The following is an 18,658-nucleotide window of genomic DNA, read 5'->3' as shown; positions in this document are numbered from 1 at the left end:
GGAACCTTCGACCGGGTATTTTACGTAATCAAATGTCTGAAAAAAGGTTTGTCGTCTTTCCAGAAGTAACATAACATTCGTGCTGTTTTGACCAGATTTGGCATCCAGATAGCCAAGGCCATAGAATTGTACTGCGCGAATAGCGTGCTGCTAGTGTCCAAGAGCAAGGTCCCTTCCAACACGTCACAGCTCTGTCTAATCGAAAAATATTGGGCCATGATCAAGTGGAATCTGAGGAAGACCCAAAAAACTCTTGGAAGTAGGAAGCCTTTGGAACTGACATTCTACGGCGACCGAAGTGGACAGCAGGAAATAAACGAAAGACTCGGCAATTCGGATTCGGTCAACCGGAAGCTTAGCTTGAATATTTTTTCTTGATTCTTATTAAATTCAACCCATGTATCTGGTTATCCACTCCCGAAGGACGCTGACGATCCAAATTTTTGCGGTAAGAATAGAAGATGAAGTAACTGAGATTGTACAAGTTCAACAAGTTGAAAGCAAAGTTCCTGTAGGAGAAGTTTAAAATTTGAAGCTTTGATTTGGATTTAAATTTGGAAGCTTTGAGATTTGAATATGTCTCAAATATCACAGTAGATCACAGAAATGGAACGTGATGGAGCAGGACAGGAGTCGCGGGATGTAGCAGAGACATTGGTATTATTCGTACTTAACAAGTAGCCAGGAGCAGATGATAGGTATTCCATCCGAGAAAGCTTGGCTCGCTCCGAGCCAACGCTCTATGCCACAGCCGTGGCCAATGCCTCTTCCATATGCCTCCAACGCTCAGGTCAAGACCGATGCTTCCACCGTAACCCAGTATCAGAAAATGAACCGATTCCTGCGGAAAAGAGGATAAGTAACCGCCGTAATCAACTGGCCGCAAGATAACCGAGCTCACTGGAAACTCGGAGGATTTTTCGTTGTTTTACTCGAGGTAATTGTCCTCAACACTTTTAGTGGTTTTTCACGAAGTAAACAAGCAGCGATGACTGCTGAAAGGAAAAACCTCAGGCACTGTAACATGCCGATTGGTTCATTCTCTCAACGTCAATTGGCTGGAGAGGCTCACTGAGAAAAATCTGTTAGTAATGAATGTGGAGTAGAGGACTTCATGCACAACACTTCACTTAAGTTCGAGTTAGTGGACGGATTACCATCACCAATATTGCCCAGTCCGGGGTCGCAGGCAATCTGGCCCAGGGTCGTTAAAGTACTGGTTGGTGACACAAATTTGAAGACATTTATCATTTTTTCCTACGACTGATCTGTCGCCATGTTTCTAGTGCACGCGCACCGAGAAGGAAATGCAAGAACAACGAAAACATCTTTTGTTCTTCGTGTCATACAGCCTTTGATGCAGTAGAGAACTTGCAGATAGAACCACAGACAAACAGACGAGACAAAGCCTGTTGAACAAGGTTTCTCCAGTTAACTTGGTTGTGGGCTACCGCTCTCCAATTCCTCGGAGTAGTCACCGCCAGATCTCGCTCCATCCGGATTTGGGGCAAACACCATCTTTGCAGGGTAGTTGTCCAGCTGCGTTGCAACATGCTCTGCCCATCGTATCCGACCAGCTTTAGCCACCTTTTGGATACTGGATGTAACATAGAGCTGTGCAAGTTCATGGTTCATCCTCGGCCTCCATATTCCGTTCTCCTGTACGCCGTCGAAGATCGTTCTTAGTACTCGTCTTTAGTACTCGTCGTTCTTAGTACTCGTCGTTCGTCGTACTCGTCGAGGATTCCGAAGTCCTCACAGGTTCTCTTCGAGCATTGTCCATGTGTCACGCCCGTAGAGAACAACCGGTCTAATTAGCGTCTTTGTACGGGGGCTTAGTCTACTCGCCCGCATTTGCTTGTAAAGCCCATAGTAAGCACGACTTCCGCTGATACTATGCCTCCGAACCTCGCAGCTGGAACTATTGTCCACCGTTACCAGTGAGCCAAGGTAGACAAATTCGTCGACTACCTCAAACTCATCGCCGCCGATCAATATACTACTACCCAAGCGGCGTCGATCGGCCTCGGTTGATATCCACTCGGTTCATAACACCTTGTAGCGCTATATGAAACAACAGGCATAAGAGACCATCACCTTGACGAAGCCCTCTGTGTGATTCGAAAGAACTTAACAATCCATCCGAACACAGCACTGTGTACCATCCATCATAGATTGAATTAATTTGATGAGCTTCCTGGGCAAGCTGTTCTCATCCATGATTTTCCATAGCTCTTTCCGGTCGATGGTATCATATGCGACTTTGAAGTCAACGAACAAATGGTGCGTCGAAACTCTATATTCACGCCCCTTTTGGAGAATCTGCCGCAGTGTAAATATTTGATCCGTTGTAGATCGACCTTCGACGAAGCCGGCTTGACAAGTTCCCACGAATCTGTTCGAAATTGGGGATAGTCGGTGGAAAATGATTTGGAACAGCACTTTGTTGGCGGCATTGAGAACGGTGATCGCTCGATAGTTCTGACAGTCTAACTTGTCGCCCTTTTTGATAAATCGGGCAGATAATCCCGTATCCCCGTTCCGTATCCCAAATTCTAATAATTAGCCGGTGCATACGGACGGCCAGCTTTTCTGGTCCCATTTTAATAAGCTACGCTCCAATGCCATCTTTCCCAGCCGATTTATTCTTCTTTAGCTGCATGATGGCCTCCTTAGCTTAGCCTATCGTTGGGACTGGCACCTCTTCGCCCTTTGTTGCATCGTCGAAATCGCTTTCTCTGCCGCCGTCTGGGTGTCATTCAGGTTTTCATCGAAGTGCTGCTTCCACATATCGGTCACCTCACGGTCGTCCATCAGAATACTGCTATTCTTATCCTGGCATATTTCGGCTCGCGGCACAAAGCCTTTGCGGGATCCGTTTCAGTTTCTGGTAGAACTTTCGCGTTTCCTGAGAACGACGCAGACGCTCCAATCCTGTTCTTTCAGATAGTGCTTTTCTCACGGGAAATTCGGTTTCCCTGCATCTTCCTCTGTTTGTGTCTGTCCACGTTCTGACATGTGTTCCAACAGTCTTTAAGAGGGGCTTCCAACTCGTCTTCTTCCGGTAACGCAGCTTCGAGTGAGTGCATGTAGTTCACGGAGACGTCTGACTGCTTCAACCGTGCGAGATCTAATCGAGGCCGGCGTCGGTACCGAATGTTGTTTACAACGGAGAGTTTTGGGCGCAACTAAACCATCACTAGGTGATGATCCGAGACAACGTTAGCGCTTCGATAGGATCTGACGCCAGTGCTGTCTGAGAAGTGCCGACAGTCGATGTGTGATTCTTTCTGATTTGGTGACCCCAGGTGTACCTGTGTAGGAGTCTGTGCTGGAAGAAGGTACTACGTACGGCAATGTTCTTGGAGGCTTCAAAGTCGATAAGTCTTTGGCCCATTTCATTGGTCAGCTGGTATGCGCTGAATCCTCCAATCACCGGTTTGTGTTGCTCCTCCTGGCCGACCTGAGCATTGAAATCCCCGATGACGATCTTGATATCATGTTTTGATACTCCTGAGGTGAGGCCTGTGTACGTTGATGATGGTTATGTTAAAGAACCGGTCATTGATTCTCAACCTGCACAATCGAGGATTGATTGGCCACCGCCCAATCACACAAACGTCGAACTTGCGGCTTTTCAATACGTCAGAGAGCACTCGGATGCTTTCTTGGAAGGTTAGAGATCGGCAGTTTCACGTCCCGAGTTTTCAATCGATAGTCCTTTTTCGTCGCGGGGGTTTGCTCCCAATTTTCCTGTTCTTCGTTCAGTGCTTTAATTTTTTTTCGTGGTGGCAGCTTGCAAAGCCTGCCACACCACCCCCTGTTTCGCTCGAAAGTGCCGTCCTTCCCTGTCAGCATACGACCTTGGCTTCCACCGGGGCTGGTTACCCGATCTCCACCAAGGTTGCTGATACCCCGGCTAATACTTACCACGAGGAGGTAGGGATAGAAGTTGCTGAATAAGAGGCTGTGAACCACTGTAGGGTCTACAGCAAGGCACCGATGGTACGCATTATTCAGCCGTTTACCAGCCTTTTCGAACCACAAGCACCTGCCAAACCTGATATTTCTTAACCAACTTCGTCAGTATCGTCGTGTACAGCTTCCAGGATCGTGTTTTTGCCATTTTGGGTTGTTTAGCGTCGCGATTTGGTGCTACTACCTTCTTATAAGCCAACAGTAGCTTATTTCTTAGCTCGGTGTAGACGGAACTGCCAGTTTGTTTCCAAAATGTCGAACGGAAAGGTTGGGGCTCCACTTGAAAGCACTTGTCATTCTTTTTATGATCGATGCGGCTTCCGGTTTTAATTTTTCACTCGATGCAGGCTTCCTGGCTGTTGACAAACGCTCCCCGAACACTTATATCATGTTGGTGACAGCTGATTTAGCTACTTTTACGATTTCGTTACCTTGACGTTAGAGTAGTTCGCATTTGGATGCTATTCGGATAACTGAGAAACATTGAAGCATCATTCCACCCACCTACAAAATGACGGAAGTTCCGGGTTTTTAAATACACGATCAAAAGAAATGCGTAAGATTCGACCACATTTTGATCTTCTATCTTCTTATTCTTCTTCTCCTTTTTCTTCTTCTTCTTCTTCTCCTTTTTCTTCTTCTTCTTCTTCTATATATATGTCTGTTATCAAAACCAGGCCCCTGATAGGGCGCCATACTTTCGTGGTAAGAATCGCTCACGTTGCTAAGGCTCAAACCAATTACACCAGATTGCATTCAAAACAAGCAAAAGTAACGTTGTTGCTTCCCATTGAGTTACATAGCATTAGCGTTACATAGCGTACCTCCAATTCACTCTCAATTAGATGCGAGGCGACGTACGCGGGTTACAGCTAGTCCATTATATGAGCTTTCCAACCCATGCAAATATGTACTTCAAAGAAACTTGGTTACTAAAATAGCGGGGATGGAATAAAAATAATAAAATTTTCAAACTAAATACAACATCCACTAAAGGACTTCCATTTCTGAACTTGTTTGTTTATTTTAAAATACCCGTTCGAGCACACTCCACTTCAACGAAAACTTACAGCTCGACTCCGACACGGTCGGACAGACAATTTTTCTTACTCTGCTTTACTGCCAAAAAGGTGGGAGTGAAGTGCAATTTAAAATAAATCACAGCCGTTCATACGTTCGAGAGTAAATAAATAAATTTCCGCCAACTTTCCTCGATGTGTGCTTTTTTATGTACCTTCACAACAGCGATATGATATACGACATGGGTGCTGCATAAATTGCTGCGTGCTTCGAAATTACGCAGATTCGGGAACGTACATACATAGTTCATCTCGGTCGGTTTGTCGTTCGTTTCAATTAGCTAAGAAGCTGACGCTTGTGGATATGCTATCGCATCCTGTGGGATGTACCTACCTACATATGTCGAAGAAACGGACTACACGGTGTCCGGCCGGCCGTTAAAGTGACCTCCGTTGGCCCTGGCCTTCATAAATTTCAAGTGGAAGTAAAAATATGACCCGCTTCCCATCGTCCATCCTTCGAGAGGAGCTCGTTAGCATGGATCCCCACAGGTCGGCCCGAACTCAGCACAAAAGAACAAAACTCTGCTTTGGACTTTATTTATGTGTTTGCGTATGCTGTTGGAGCTGAGCTGACTTCGCCAAGTTTGGAAAAAGGTGTACCTCCCTACAGGAGAATCGAGCTGCACCCGAGTGCCCGGCAAATATCATAGCAATTGTTGGGGATGAGAAATATTGGTCATATAAATTCATCATAAATACATTACGGTAGAGAATAATAACGGCAAGCAGCTTCTTTTATTACTTCAGCCTGAGAGGAACTGCAATGGGAATGGGATGGTAATTTTATCACCAATATGCTGCAGCCATCTAATTTATTTCCGTCAACTTTTCCAACGTAGAATCTGCCTTTGATTCACTCTTTGCACTAAATCAATATCAATTTACCACAGAGCAAACAAATTGTTTTCCATTTTCTCGGTGAGGCCGGATGTTGGACATTCATATTTCCAGCTCTTTTTGTATCTGCAAATTTGGCCTCCACTGACTTCTCTCGACGGGACACTAAAACACAACAAGGTCTCATCTTTATCCTTGCCATGTTCAGTACCCGAAACGGCACTAGCCCGGCGAGTCCCGTTGATGTTCAACCAGGCTTGAATGATGACTTGTTTAATAATGAAACGATTCGTACGCTTGTTTTCTTTTTTTGCCAAAACGAATAGGAAGAGCATGTTAGGAGGCGAAATCTACCATTTACGGGAACATGAAACCGACGGAGGTCTTAAATTAAAGCGCGAAATATGAAATTCAACAGAACCGGAGAATGAAATATGGCATCCCCGAAATGGAAGAACATACGCCAACAAGCAAATGTGTGTAACGAAAATTGAAAAGTTATAACCCTCTGCTTGCCCCGTGTGCTTGCTTTTTCGGTTATTTTCTTGTTAGCAATTCCAAGTTAAGTTAACGACTTACCGCGGAGCCGTAGAGGGAACTGCCGACCGGGTTGGAGTAGGAAGGTTGGCTTGTTAAGCAAAACACGACGAAGCGTTTCGAACATAACGGCGAAGCGTTTAGGGAGGAACGTAACTAAATTGAAAAATCATTATTCGAACGATTCGTTTCCGATTACAACCGATGACTTATGAGGCACTGTGAAATTTTGCGGAAGATGATTTGCGCCATAAGTCAAATAAACAAATAAAATGCACACTTGGGGCCTACGGTTGTTCTCATAATTTTCGTTTTTTTATGTGTTCTTACAGGACTCTCAGCCGAACTGTACTACGTTCGCGAAGGACAAGTTAACGAATATGCGCTCCACTTCACCGTTCCGGTGCCGGCAAATGTTCAGGATATTTCGTTCACGTGGCAGAGTTTGGCCGGTAAACCGTTACCCTACAAAATTAGCATAGTTACTTCGGATCCGTCGGTGCTCCCGAAACCGTCGATGAACATTTCTCGAGTTGGTGAAATTCCAACTCAGATCGAAACGTTTGCCATTGCACTCAAATGTGCCGGTCGTGATCCAGCCGAGGTTGAAGTCACAATCACCATCGAGGTGACGCTGAATCGAGCTACGGGGAACGCCACGGAACTTGTTTTCCGCAGGAAAAAGATTTGTCTGAATAAGTAAGTTTTTTACTCAATGATTCACTTTCAAGTAAACAGTCTAATCCCCTCCTTATTATAGTGACCACCCGGATGTAAATCAACCAGATCCTTACCTGCTGGAAACGGTAAACCACACTCCGAGCGGCTTGGTGACTCTCGTCGTGGGCAGCACGCTTGCAATCGTTTTAGTTGTGATTCTTATCTCGATTGCGTACTGCGCCCGAGGTTCTCTGAAACGCAAACCACACCATGCCCAACCGATTCGAACATCAAGCTTCCAGCGTCTGCAAACTCACCCACCATCTGCACCGTCCTCAATCGTATCACCTCCTTCGATCGCCCCTACTATCGCAACGCTGTCTCGTAGCAAAATCTATGCGAACGCCGAACCGGAAGAACTCCAACGACGCATATCCGAGTTGACCGTCCAGCGCTGTCGCGTTCGGTTATCATCCCTACTACAGGAAGGCACTTTCGGCCGTGTCTACCGAGGTTCCTACAATGACAGCCAAGAAGTCCTGGTCAAAACCGTCGGCCAACACGCCTCCCAGATCCAAGTTTCCCTACTCCTTCAGGAAGGCATGAGTTTGTACGGTGCACAACACCCAGGAATCCTCTCCGTGCTGGGAGTTTCCATCGAGGACCACACCGCACCGTTTCTACTCTACCTAGCTCCAGACAATATGCGAAACTTGAAGATCTTCCTCCAAGAACCGGTCGCTCGCACAATGACCACAATCCAAATCGTGAAAATCCAGCTCCAATTGGCGCAAGCTCTTGGTCACCTACACAGCCATGGTGTAATCCACAAAGACATCGCAGCTCGTAACTGCGTGTAAGTATCCTTTTAACCTTCCTGCCATTTAACCACAACCAATTTAACGAAACCAATCTCGATTGTTTAATTGTAGAATCGACGATCAGCTGCGGGTCAAGCTGGCGGATAACTCCCTATCACGGGATCTCTTCCCGGGTGACTACTACTGTCTGGGAGACAGCGAAAACCGTCCAATCAAGTGGCTTGCACTGGAATCGATCCAGTACAAGCAGTTCAGCGAAGCTTCCGATACGTGGGCTTTTGGTGTTTTGATGTGGGAACTGTGCACTCTGGCAAGGCAGCCCTACGCTGAGGTGAGTTACTAATTACTTACTATAGTTTGTCACCGAATGTGGTACAATTTATCGTTGATTTTTTTTTCCTACTTTCAGGTTGATCCTTTCGAGATGGAACACTACCTCCGCGAAAACTACCGACTGTCGCAACCGATCAATTGTCCGGATGAGCTGTAAGTATTTCATCAAGTCTTTTCTCTTTAAAATTTACATAAAAATCGTAGCACAAGGTTAACCTTGTGTTTACCAGGATGACTCATCCGTCAAATTCTGCTGGTACCTTAAGGACATAGCTTTTGTAAAACTTCTTTATGGGAATAATTTTTATTGCTTTTACCTTGCAACGCATATTGTTGATGAAGTGAAATTATCGTCTTTAAGTAATTTTAAACCACAACCATATTGGTCATTTGGGCTGGTAAGGAGAAAAAAAGCTGGAAATTAATGTTTCGGCACGATAAAGTTATTAAGTAATTATATGCGGTGCGTCGTGCGCGAAAGTGAAACCAGATAATGCAATAAAGTTGCCGCGAAAATAGTTCGCATTCGCGTTCGCGGCGCTGTATTTTCGCAGCTGGTGGTTTGACATTTTTCGCGAGTGTCTTTTTGTACTTTGCAATTATTAACTTCATTACGTTGTAGGATTTATCGCCTCGCCGTACCTTAATGTTATTATATTAATTATATCATAACTTTGTCAGCAGATCAACATAGTTTTTGCTCTGACCTCACGTTGACTGTACATGTTGTAGGACAACTTAATTACAAGCATACAGCACATTCACGAAAAATAACAACCTTCGATGAATGAATTTCATCATAATTACTCTATTATGGGTTTTCCATCAAAAATATTACTTCTCCTAAGAATGTCAAAACGGCGACCAAAAACGGCAAAGACGCGTTTAAAAAGCGTCAAACACACAATAAAATATGCACGATGACGAAAAAATTGCGAATATACGACAGATAAACGACGAAGAGTCAATAAAAAACAACATTTTTGTTCTCCTGACTAGAAACAGGACAAATGATGATAAAAAGATGACAAAAAAAAACAAAGAAACCGAGGCAAAATGACGACGAAAAGACGCCAAAACAATAACAAAACAACGGCAAGAAACCGTGGAAAACAAGTGTCAAGGAATGCCAAAAACAAACGCCAAAACACAACGAAAATACGATGGAAAGGTAGTAAAAAGAACATGAAAAGACAACAAAAATTCGACAAAGAGATGACAAAAAACCTACAAACGAACGACACGAAGATAAGGCAACAAAGAGTTATTAAAAAGACGGCAAAAAGGCGCCGAAAAAGTACCGATAATATAACGAAAAGGCAACGGTAAGATGATGAAAAGCAGCAAATAAACGGTAAAAAAGACAACGAACAGACAGTATAAAGACAGCGAAGACTTAAAGGAAATATGACGAAGAAGTGAAGACAAGTAGGCGAGAAGACGAAATACGACAAAAATACGGTGAAAGAACGCCAAAAAACGATAAACAATGCCAAAAAAAAACAAAACGTCGAAAAACTATAATTTTATAATTCGCTCTTCTGCGATAAGAACACGGACTGCAAAACTACGGATTTTTCTGTACCAAAACCTGGCATCACTGGTAGTAGGGTCCTTGAAGAGAACAGCGTTCGATGCACAGTCGTCTAGCATCCTTTTTAGTATGATCATTATTAATGCAACGAGTATTTTAATCCAGTGTTTGATCGTCACGGTGCTTCTTTTGTATTCCAGACTTCGTTCTTTTTGCAGTATAGCTACAGAGTGAGTGAACTGCTTATTTATCATACTTAAGTGCCGGTGTTTACGCCCTGTTTTCGTTTATGCTTTTGCTACTTTTCAACCAATATCGCTTTCTAGAGGCAGGAAGTGTGGAGGCTAGTTAAAATTTGCCCATGGACAAGAGACCTTGTGGGTACAAGGTCTCTTCTGACCATTGACATCCATGATAATGTAACTTTCGCCAGATGTACGATTGGAATCTCTCCTAGTAATACCTGCAGCTCATGATTCGTACGCCTGCGCAATTCACCACTTACTGTTTTTATTCTGCCAAAAATAGTCAACAAAATCTTTGGTTGAAATACGGCACGTGTGCACGTATATGCTTTCGTAAGCAAAGTTACACTTTAGAGTTTCTAAAGCACTATTAGCCTGATTAGTGTTTTGTTCAACTTTCTTTCCATCAACTTTGTGCGGAGGTGTACGCACCATGATCTAAAATTCTTAGGGAAGGAAAGGTAGGCTCAACTCTTTGCCTGATTTTTCTATCCTCCACTTTTAGACTCACGTAGATTACCTCCACAGTCCCCAAGTTTACAGTACTGATGTCAAGGTCATCTACGAGGAGTTGGCTGGAAGATCTTGCCTCTTGTTTCGATACTAGATCACCGGTTTACACCTTCAATAACGATACTAAATATCATACAGGATTGTCTAAAAATAAAAAATAAGAAAACTTATCCAATTTAATTCTACTATGAGTATTTTATTCAATGACAGATACGTATTTCGCCTACGACTTGCAGGCTTCCTCAGTGTCTGTTTTCGAACTAGTTCAGTTCGAAGCACTAGCAACAAGTTCGAAAACAGACACTGAGGAAGCCTGCAAGTCGTAGGCGAAATACGTATCTGTCATTGAATAAAATACACATAGTAGAATTAAATTGGATAAGTTTTCTTATTTTTTATTTTTAGGTTTCGTATTCTACTAAGAGTAAGACGCTCCAAAAAACTTCAGTCATACAGGATTGTACAAATTGATGCCGTGAGTCATTCTGCGATTCGAAGGAACATAAGGGTGGCCCCGAAACTACACACACATTTACGTGACACGTCGCTCACTCCAGTGTAACTTTGATCAGCCGCTTCAGTTAGATTGAAAACCCGTTTTTGTGCATTCTCTACCATAGCTTTTCGCGCTCGACTCCACCGTATGCTGCCTTGAAATCCATGACAATATACTGCGTGGTATGTTGTACTTCTAACATTTCTGGAGGATTTGTCGGAGAGTGACCATTTGCTTCGTAGTAGCACAGCCCCAAAAAGCCTACCTGGTGCTGGCCTACAAAATGAGCCTTTTTGTAGATGGGACAAACCACACCTTTCATCCTCTCCTCCGGTAACTTCTCCTTTTTACAAATCCGGGAACTTATCCAATGAAGTACCATTGCTGGTGTAGTATGGATAGTTAGACCTTCCCGACGGGTATATTAGTCTTCCCGTTGTCCTTTTCCTCACTGGATCTACGAGATCCAGAGTCGGGACGCACCTTTCGTTCATGGGCACTCCCAGCTTAGCTTAACTGTTCTGCCTCTTTCTCTTATATCGGCATTGAGATGCTCATTGAAGAACTGCTTCCACCTGCCGACCACTTCGCACTCATTTGTGATCAGGTTTCTGGTCTCGCCCCTATACATATTAGGCTTTGGTGTGAATCCAATACGAGATTGACTTAGCTTCTCATAGAAATTGGACCTAAAATTTGTTCTAGCTCTTCACGATATCTGTTCTCCTTCTCGCTCGGCCCAATTCTTCTTCGTAGCAATGCTTAGATAGTTTTTTCATGCTCTTTTTTTTTGCTCTCCATCGCTTGCTGGCATTTCCAGTCAAAACAGTCATTTCGTGTGCTCGGGGTTTCTTTACCTAGAACCAAGGTTGCGGCCTCATTGACGGTCGAGCGTATTCTACTCCATCCGACGTCGATTGTCGAATGTGCATCCCAATTGTCGAATTGTCGGTAGTGGGTTGATCTTGATGTTCCTTGTCAAACAGCTATCGTACGTTGCTAAAAGCTCCACGTAGAACGCTGCCTTCTTGTCGTCAAGTCTACCTTCGTGTGAACAGTGCACGTGTATGATGGTTGCAAATAAGGCCTTTAATTCTCAACATACACATCTTATCGTTGATCGCCTTCCGCCGTTGATCGTGATCCTTTATTTTGCCCATCACCGCTCTGGTAAATTGGGACTTTGCCGCTACGATTTTCCGCACCTTCTCGCCTTTGCGACAGGTTTCCTGCAGTGCCACGAAGCCGAACTTTCGGGTTTCCAACTGTTCGAGCAGTCGTCCACAGGATGTCTCTCACAAGATTCAACGATCTACAATTCCATGTGCAATGCTGGCTATTTTTTCGTCGCCTTTTCTTACCAGCGCCACGCTATCAAGTCTCGCTCCTCAAGCTACCGAGAGAGTGCTGTCATTTAAGTTTTAGTGCCACGACATACTTTACAATTCAGCCGCCTGCTCCGGATCAGACGCTGTCACGAGACGCTCTTATCTCGAAATATAGGCGCTCACTAAGTTCAGGAAGCGCCAAGCTCAGTGTACGACCCTAGTTTCCAGCGGGGTTGATTACCCGATCTGTACTAAGATTGATCGTATTCCGACTAGACGTATAGAAAGAAATTGCTGGATCTTGATACCAGTTGCTGACTTTCACTGAGAGTAATCCAGCTTGCATAGGCAGCACAATAAGAAATTCCTTATATTTATTTACTTATGGTCTACAGATAAAATGTAATCCTAATGACAACTGAACTAACACAAATATCTTTTAAAACAACGCTTATGATCCGCCCCATCTGCATCTGCAGAACAGACAGTGAAAATATCTTTACACTTGAAGCAGTCGATAATGTCGATAACTGGCATATATTTTTGCTGCCAGTCGAATTGCGAAATTCTATGATCTGACAGTATGTGTGCTGTAAACCGAATGAAAGCTTGGTAGGGTTTATTTCTAATTCTCGTCGTAGTAAGGAAAGCCACTCTAATTTTCATCATTTCTTAGTTGAATTAATGAATATTCCAAAAGCTCTGCTGCTGATTTGATACAAACACACTTAGCTTCCAATCCATGCCCTTTGAATTCACCAAAAAGCGATTAATAAAGCATTCGATTGAAATTACGCAACTGGGTTTATATCTTAAATTCGTCGTACCGTTTTAAAGTCCGTCCATCAAAATTTTTCATCGTCCGAACTAAAAATCACAATAATGTGTACGAAGCTAGCGCGCATGTATTTGTGTAGGACAGCATGACAAATATTATTCTGCAAAATTTTTGTAGGTTATGCAAATTTTCCCGGCTGCAGAATAACAACAATGCGTTGCGTGAGTTATTTCCATTTTATGAATAACGGAAATTGAAACGATTAGTCGACATTTTCTTCTTCGTCGCATGGAAAAACGTTGGAAATTTGGCTGCTAGGAATTCTTTAATGAAAAAAAGCATTTAAATAGATCTCAGCTCACTTTGATTGATCGCGTATGAGAGGCAACAAAGTAAAATATTAAGGAATAACTAATTTTGCAATGTGTGTCATAAAAATCGCTGATATTTTTAATAATGTGTGTCGGATAGGACGGGAATAGGCAATTACGTTGAAGCAGCAGCATACCCTATTAGTTTGTAAAGCCACTTTAACATCCTTAAGCAGCTTTAAAGTAGTTTGAAAGCTGTGACCCTAATGAAAGCCTCTACTGGTTTATAAAGCCACTTTAACACCTTTAAGCAACCGTAAAACGATTTGATGTTTATGGCTGTTTAGAAGCGGATTGTTCTGCAGAAAAATTCGCTATTAAGCTCGTTTATCAGCTTTTAGGAAAGCTGGTTTGGAAAAACTTAAGGTAGCTTAAACATCGCTTGGTCAAACACCATTTGAGTGCTTACTTTATGCAGCTTGCATCGCCTTAAACCAGCTCGTAAACAGCAATTGCTCTTGCTGTTTATGGGTTGGTTTATGGCGATCCAGTTTGCAAGATTGTTCGAAAACAGACACTGATGAAGCCTGCAAGTCGTAGGCGAAATACGTATCTGTCACGATTAAATATAAACAGTCGAATTTAATTGGAAAGTTTTTGATTTCAGAAGATGGCGCTTCAATTCCAGAAAGATGCATTTTTAATTAGCTTGCATATACGAATTCAACTTATTCGAAATTAAAAATATAGCTTACGATGCCATAGCAAAATATATATGACGCGTTCTATTTTTTTTAATTTAAAAATAGATTATTTTTTGGCTGCATAAAGGTTGATGAGACGTTGATTAAGCGACTGAAAAAGCATTGCAAAACTATTTCTCGTTCTAAAAATAGCATTGCGCAAATTGATTATTTAAAAACACGCAAAAGCCTCTATTAAGCTCCATTGCCGGTTTTGAAAGCAGCTACCCAAGTAACAATTTCAGGCTGCTCAAACCAAACGCTTTTATAGCTGAATTTATTCAACCTATGGCTGAACTATGGTTTAGTTTTAGAAATAAAAACCTTTTTTCAGCTCTTAAACATCTAAATTTGATGATTTTCTCAAGCTTCGGGCTTGCTAACAGCTGCTTTTGAAGTTGCAATGGAGCCTAATAGAGGCTTTTGCGCGTTTTTAAATAACCAATTTGCGCAAAGCTGGAAACAAGGCGCATAGAGGTTATATAAACGGCGATATAATTGCTTAGCAAGTGTTTTTTTCTGCCTCAAATGAAATAGGTTGTATAAGTTATTATAGTTATTATATAGTTATTATATAGTATAGTTATTATAAACATTGTAGAATTATTTACATAAATTTTATTCGAGGCATATTCAGCTATGGCTGAATTATAATGGCTGCCAAAATGTTTAATCAACGCATAAATGTTTCTTGGGAGGGCTTTTCTATTAAGATAACAAATCATTTATTCAGCTAGTATAGCACAATTATTGAGAATATTGACGGGTTGTAGAGAGATTGAAGATGCGCCTAATCTGCTTGTGACACTATTATGTGAAGCAGCTGATTTACAGCACATTCGTTGGTTGCTTAAACACTTATAAAACTCAGAGGCTTAAATTTATTCAGCGTCTACCCCCTGTATTCAGAGTTAAATCAGCTGTAACCAAATCAGTAGCATTTTAATTCAGCTTTGGTGTTTGTTGGGAACACAGTCAAATTAATATTTTTTGGAACGATGGTTTTTACAATTGATGGAGGGACGGTAGGGGAAAGTAATGAAAATTTTTTGGGTAAGGAGGAAAGAGTGGAAAGGAAGGGAGGGGGTAACGCTTAACAAGTTGTCGTTGTGACTCCTATCTTTTGTCCAATGTTGGAAGGTGCATGGGTCGAACCAAGCTATAATTGATGCAGCGACCTATCTGGTTTTTGGGTTATTTTTAGACACACAGATTTTGCCTCTTCCTCTGTCAACTGTAGAAACCATCGACTGAGAAGTTTTGATCTAGCTTGTTTTTACTTTCACGACGACGACACTATGCAGGCCCTTACGATTTGCAAGGTACAGCGTGTGACGTTGTTGGTCCGTAAGCGTGTTACTCCGCGTTTCTTAGCGCTTAGCTTAGCGCGGAGAAAGCCTCTGTTCCTATGAAACGGACCAAACTCGTGTTTTTGGCTTTGACCTTGAAATGCGGTCAGGCATTAATATTAATATTTTTTGAAACAATGGTTTTTACAATTGATGGAGGGACGGTAGGGGAAGGTAATAAAAAATTTTTGGGAAAGAGTGGAAAGGAAGGTCAAAGGAAACTGCATGTTTATCAATTAAGCTATTGTCGTTGATGCGGTCAGGAGGGAAATATATGACACAGATAAAAAGATTTCCAGATTGAGTAGATATTACTACCCACAGATGCTCAACCGAAGTTTCTTCGGGAGGCTTCAATTGACGTGACTTGAAGCAGGAACGTACTGCCAAAAGAACTCCTCCGCCAGAGCTCTTGTTGCTATTCAACAGTATCCGTTCAAATAAATTAAATGTCACTCTCTCGGATCTCAAAGAAGAGAAGCGACGACATTTCTGTTTATTTACGAGCTTTGTGTACGATCCTGTTCCCGTAGTTTGAATTGAATGTTTAATCAGTGATCCTCGTTTGACATGGACCTGCTCGAGTATGGAATTTGCTGTTTTAAATACTCCAATATTTAGCCGATAAAGATATTAGACTGCAAACAGTTTCAGTCTTTTTCTTTCAATAGGGGTAAGAACGTATACAGTCCGTCAAACCAAAGTTAGAATAATTTTAATTTTCGCTGAAACTACCTAGCCATGTATGTCGAGAAAGCTTTCCTTGCTTTCATGCATTTTAGTGGGTTAACAAACTGTCCTAGTTGCAACCAGTTAGGTCATACGACAACCTGTCATAAGGCTTGTTGCGGTAAAAATACAATGTATGATATTTATGCTTAGCTTGGGCTTAAACTTAGGCTTCGGCTTGAGCATAAGCTTGGGCTTGTATTTGAACTTGGACTTGGACTTGGACTTAGACTTTGGCTTGGGCTTACACTCAGGTTTGGACCCCATCTTGTTTCGTAGAGGGCCGTATATTCGTATATTCAGTGAAATACAAATTCTGTATCAAACTAACGCCATGTTTTCCTTCTCTCCGTTTTCCAGATTCGCAATCATGGCCTACTGCTGGACGATGCTTCCGATGGAGCGACCGTCGTTCGAACAACTGCAAGTCTGCCTGCAGGACTTCTACGCGCAGCTGACGCGGTATGTCTAGGGTTTAGCGAACGCCGCCAACGGTGCGGTAGTTCCTCTCGTCAACGGTGGCAGTTCGAAACAGGCACCGAACCCAGCACAGTCACAACAGCAAAGGTTCTACATGTTTCCAACGCCCCGAGCTCTTTCTCTTAGTTTTCGCTTTCGTGTGAAGAATCGGCATGCCAGTGCCACCCTCGGGGGTCGCTCCGGTAAACCGAATGCCAACAACAACAACAACCACATCTACGAGATTCCGCCATCGCCGGCGATAACGTCGGTCATGACCACGCAGACGCTCCCGGTGCCCGGTAGCGCTATCTCGTGACATAAGCCGAAGGTGGCCACCATCAGCCGCGGTGGAACACTGGCCACAATACGCGAGTCGCGCAAATGTCGCGATAAGCTGCCAAAACAGAACAACAGTCGAAATAGTATACAATCAAACAAAGAGACAAATAACGGAAAACCATTTGTTATACAATGCGCTGGCAGTAACGGCAACTGATGTCTGTAACAAGTCAAAAAGCCAACTCGTCACAGAGGCAATGATAGAATCTCATATTTTATACGCAGCTAACGCAAACACACACACACATAATTCGTGCCAAAAATATTGCTAAATAGATAATGTTTCTAGAATAGGTTTTGTGGATAACAAATAATCACGCAGGAAAACAACTCCAAGCTCTGTTAGATGCAGTAGAATAGAAATTTTTAGATGAAGTTCGATCGATATTCGCTTTCATCATACTCATCAAAACCACCATTTCATATCCATTCCCTTTACGGCGAGATATCTTGCAGCGCTAGTGCAAACGAAACGTTAGTAGTGTAAGTCCTCTTGAAAACAGATGTAAATATTTATTTTATCAAACAACTTTTTTTTATTTCACTTCTCGTCATCTAACTACCTATTTAGGAAAAATTAAAAAGAAAATACCTAACTGAAGTATATTTATTAGATTTCTTTTTATTTAACTGCAAATTACATTTGCCAAATTATCGGACACCATTAACTAATAATCAAAAAAAATTACTACAACAAACAACAGCAAAACATAGGTAAAACAAAATTACTCAATTAAAATAACAGAAAATTTATATAATCTACCGAATATATATAGTAGGAGAACAAATACGCGATAATAATGAAGCAGCCGAGTTTTGTATTGAAGCCACATTCACACACACACGCCCACGCATAATACGCACTGCCGAGATTTGTAGACTGATCAGTTTTTGACTACTTGACGGTAGTGGGGCAGTAGAAAAACTACTTAAATCCGTCGCCTTTCTTTCCGTTCGCACCGTAATTTGTTATTGTTTGTCATGAAAATACCAATTTTTATTCCTACAAAAAGTGTAAATATTTTGTACAGAGTTTTTTTTGCACGAAAATGTTTTTTTTTTCGAATACGAAATATTCGATTGTTTGCAAAAAGAAGTGCGGAATTCATTTAGAAATTATATGCTTTTGTAAAGTTTATGCATAATTGAACAATTGTCAGAAAATGGTCCTATAGCTTTGCAGAGAGGGGTAATTTGGTCGAATAACTTCACGGTAATTTGGGAAAAGAATAAGAATAATACACACACATAGCTTTTGTGGCGATAAAGTAAAGTAAATAGTACCATTACCAGGTTCGAAGAGAAGTAAGATAAGTGGTAAGAAAACATGTTGACATATTTGTAGGGATCTATACAGATAAGTGTAACAACAGAACTAATCAATTTCGCAATAAAAAATGTATATTTTAACTGATTTAGTATTCAATGGAAACGCGGCATCCGAAAAATCCTTCTAACAGTTTTCCTTTGCAATTCAGTTCTCATCAAGAATCAAGTCATCAAGAAATCTGCTGTTTTTTGTAGATTTATTATACACAGTAGTGCTAAATAGTACCATAACTTACCTTACCCACTTCAGTGCA

At 42.1% G+C, this 18,658-nt stretch overlaps 1 protein-coding gene across 1 annotated transcript in view; it reads left to right on the top strand.

Moving 5' to 3' along the window:
- Window positions 1–16,746, top strand: part of LOC128742372 (tyrosine-protein kinase Dnt) — a 249,418-nt gene extending 232,672 nt beyond the window's left edge. Inside the window, exons 2-6 of the mRNA XM_053838713.1 lie at window positions 6,767–7,133; window positions 7,195–7,950; window positions 8,027–8,246; window positions 8,325–8,401; window positions 16,635–16,746. Coding sequence (XP_053694688.1) covers window positions 6,767–7,133; window positions 7,195–7,950; window positions 8,027–8,246; window positions 8,325–8,401; window positions 16,635–16,746 — 1,532 coding nt within the window. The remainder of the gene's footprint in view (window positions 1–6,766; window positions 7,134–7,194; window positions 7,951–8,026; window positions 8,247–8,324; window positions 8,402–16,634) is intronic.
- Window positions 16,747–18,658: the final 1,912 nt, after the last annotated feature.

The sequence above is a fragment of the Sabethes cyaneus genome, chromosome 3 (genome assembly GCF_943734655.1).
Source record: "Sabethes cyaneus chromosome 3, idSabCyanKW18_F2, whole genome shotgun sequence".
Classification (NCBI taxonomy): domain Eukaryota; kingdom Metazoa; phylum Arthropoda; class Insecta; order Diptera; family Culicidae; genus Sabethes; species Sabethes cyaneus.
Note: the sequence above shows the minus strand (reverse complement) of the source record. Positions and strands in the feature narration are given on the sequence as shown.